Below are 3,170 nucleotides of genomic sequence, written 5' to 3'. Positions count from 1 at the left end.
AGAGTAGATGCTGCGTGCCATGAATCGGGAAAAGATAGAGGGATGCTTATGCCCGTGGGGGACGGCAGTGGGGTTCGAGTGATTCCTGTTTTGTGGTTTTCTTTTCCTATTGGGGGTGTGTGTGTGTGTGTGAAATCAGCAGCCTACCTCATTCCCTAATTGCTCCAGCACCCAAAACAATTGCAGCTATTACTCTCCTGACCTGAGCGTGGGCAAAGACAGCCTGGATGAGGAAAGAAGAGAAAGAGCGGGGGGCACTATAGTGAGATGGGGAGTCTCTGTGGCAGAGCCTCTGTCGCCATTTATAAGATGTAGAGAGAAGCACAGGATTGGTAGGGTGTGGCCACACTCACAAAACCTACTTGCTGGCAAGAATTCCTAGATACGTTTTTATTTTTCTTTCCTTTAAGGGCTTTACTGAGGTGTAATTTACATACCATAAAATTCACCTGTTTTAAGTGTACTGTACAAAGCAATGACTTCGAGGAAATTTATGGCATTGTGCAACCTAGGTATGTTTCCCTACTACGTTTAAATATATTCCGAAAGACCATTAATTTAATTGTCCTCAGAAAATAACTCTCCTGAATCTCTCTCTCTCTCTCTCTCTCTCTCTCTCTCTCTCTCATTCTGTCTTGACATCTGCTACCATCTCTATCTCCATCTCTTTCTATATCTATTTTTAAACCACACAAAGAGCAGGGTAGCTTGGGCCATGGCGGAGGGAGCACTTCGTAATGATGGAGGTAATTGATTTGAAACCTTTGTGGCCCACATCTTCTGAATCGAAAGTGTGCATCTCCCCCTACTTCTCTCTCCAGCGTTCCAGAGGCCGTCACCTGGCAGCCTTCCTCTCATCCCTCGAGTACGCCTTACAAGAATGCCAATAAACCTCATTTGTGCATGTGGCAGCCGTGGGAATTTAAAGGACTCCTCCTAAGAAGAAAGGGCTGGGGGGTTTGAAATTGAGTTGAAATTTACTTCTTTAAGGAGTTTCACTCCTCAGTGCTTACTCCCTCCCATCCTTTCCAGAATGTGGTATGCATGGGTTAGGACCTGGGAGAACAAGGTAAGCAACAGAGGAGACGTGCTACATGCAGAAGTCTCTGTAAGGAAGACGAGCTGTCTTGAGAGGAGGAATGAGGAGATGATTACCAGCGAATCTTTTCTTTAGTTGAAGAACCTGGCACTAAATCCAGGATGTGAGCAAATCATCAGTGTTTGCATATCTGAAAAAAGACTTAACTTGTCCCCATACCTATCCTCACAAAGCAAAGAGTCACATTTCCATTCCTTCCTTACCAAGGAGGTGACCACAGCCCTACCTGGAATACCTGTGACTCTCCCCCTTTATTCTTTGAGAGAGATCGCTGGGAAGGGAAGCCAGCCCCAGTGGGTGTCAGAGAAATGCCACAAATATTTCTGCAGGAGCAAAATGCAGCTCAGTAGGAAAAGCCCAAGGGACATTTCACAAATTCTCGAGGAAAAGAGAGTATCTTCAACCTCCAGCCACCCCCAGCTTTACAGTTTCTACCAGTAAGTTTTAGGGAATGGATCACAGAGAATACACTACGTGACAGACCTACCAGCATTCACCCGGCACGGTATCTATTATATGTGCTTTGTTATTTAGCTACTTTGAGGTCTCATGTTTGAATAAAATCACGCACAAAGTCTCACACAGAAGCCTCACTGTGTAGGAAACCCACGTCCACTACACAAAAGTCAAATTTGCGAAGAACACTATACTAGCATGTCAGTCAGAGATATGCACTCAAAATATGCATATGCTCCTAGATTGAATGAGGCATTTTTCCCCTTCTCTTTCTCTCTCGATTACCCCCCTTCTCCCCTGACCCACTGAAGCGAGATAAACAGACCACAGTCGTGGGTTTTCTCCGCATCCTATGAGGAGGATGAAAACAGGAACAGTGGGAAGCTCGCAAATTTCTGAGAAGTTCTGGGGCAGCTGGGAATTAATGGACAGGACTTTGTTTTTTAGCTCGAAGAGGAAGAAAGCAGCCTTGGTGAATGCGTGGCGTCGCTAGGCAACCCCAAGCTACCCCCAGCACAAGTTCCTTCTGCTAGTGGCCTTCTGAGGAGGTGATTCGTTGTGTTTGTAAAGTGCAAAGCCAGCCTACACTTAAGGGACAACAAAACGTAGGAAGTAATTAGTCTGGAGGGCAAATGGGTATCAGGTAGTGGCTATTCTCTGGAGAGGAATCTGTAACTGGAGTTGAATTGGGCTTATGGGCTCATACTTTGGGATCCATGAGGTCTCCTGCATGGAGTCTTCTGGATTTCAGGCTAGCTAGCACTGCCCCTTCCTTGAGTGCCTATCTCTGAGACCACCGATACAGGAGGCCTTAGGCACAGCTGTTTGATTCTTTGTGCAGGTGGCGAGCTGGCTGTTGGAGACTTCAGGTTCTATTGTGACCCTAGAGATTCTCAACTGAGGCAATTCTGTCCCCCATCCCTCCCTCCAGGGTACATGTGGCAATGTCTGGAGACACTTTTGATGATCACATCCAGGGGAGGATGCTACTGACATCTGGTGGGCAGAGGATGGATGTTCAGCATCTTAAAATGCCTAGGACAGTCCCCACAGCAAAGAATGATACAGCCCCGAAAGTCAGCAGTGCTGAGGTTGAGAAAGCCTGCCCTTGATCTAAAGCTGCATGAGAGCTGAGATTTCCCTGTTTGCTGTTGCATCCCAGCACCTGCCCTAGTGTCAGGCACATAGTAGGTGCTTAAATGAATGGAAACCAGTCAGGTGGTGCCAGTAGCATATCAGCCTGGCCCTCATCTATAGACTCTTCTGAGAGTTATGAGAAGCTAGTGGGACCTCTTTCTCAAAGATCTAAGTAGTGGGACCTCTTTCTCAAAGATCTATGTCTTCTTCCCAGGGAGAACTTTCAAGGGCAACAGTGATATCTTGGGGATGGTTCTCTCACACTTCCAATACTTCTGGCAGAGTGGAAATGGAATAGTCTCCAAGACTTTTCTACACATAGAATTCCAACCACTAGGAGAAATATATCTGTTGGCACAGTTACCAGGTAGGCAGGCTTTTTGTCTTGACAAAAATTAGAGCTGATGAAGAAATTTGGGATTAAAAACACAACAAAAGCCAAGCACACAGATGACTCCTGAATTTTCAGCTCTTTCCC

The 3,170-nt window shown here is 46.2% G+C and overlaps 1 protein-coding gene across 1 annotated transcript in view; it reads right to left on the bottom strand.

Moving 5' to 3' along the window:
* Window positions 1–3,170, bottom strand: part of TENM2 (teneurin transmembrane protein 2) — a 1,025,435-nt gene that overhangs the window by 137,800 nt on the left and 884,465 nt on the right. The window contains exon 14 of the mRNA XM_007447833.1: window positions 1,597–1,620. Within this exon, the coding sequence (XP_007447895.1) occupies window positions 1,597–1,620 (24 nt within the window). The remainder of the gene's footprint in view (window positions 1–1,596; window positions 1,621–3,170) is intronic.

Source organism: Lipotes vexillifer, unplaced genomic scaffold (assembly GCF_000442215.2).
Source record: "Lipotes vexillifer unplaced genomic scaffold, Lipotes_vexillifer_v1.1 scaffold370, whole genome shotgun sequence".
NCBI lineage: Eukaryota > Metazoa > Chordata > Mammalia > Artiodactyla > Lipotidae > Lipotes > Lipotes vexillifer.
The sequence above is the reverse complement of the archived record's forward strand: the minus strand, read 5'-3'. Positions and strand labels throughout refer to the sequence as shown.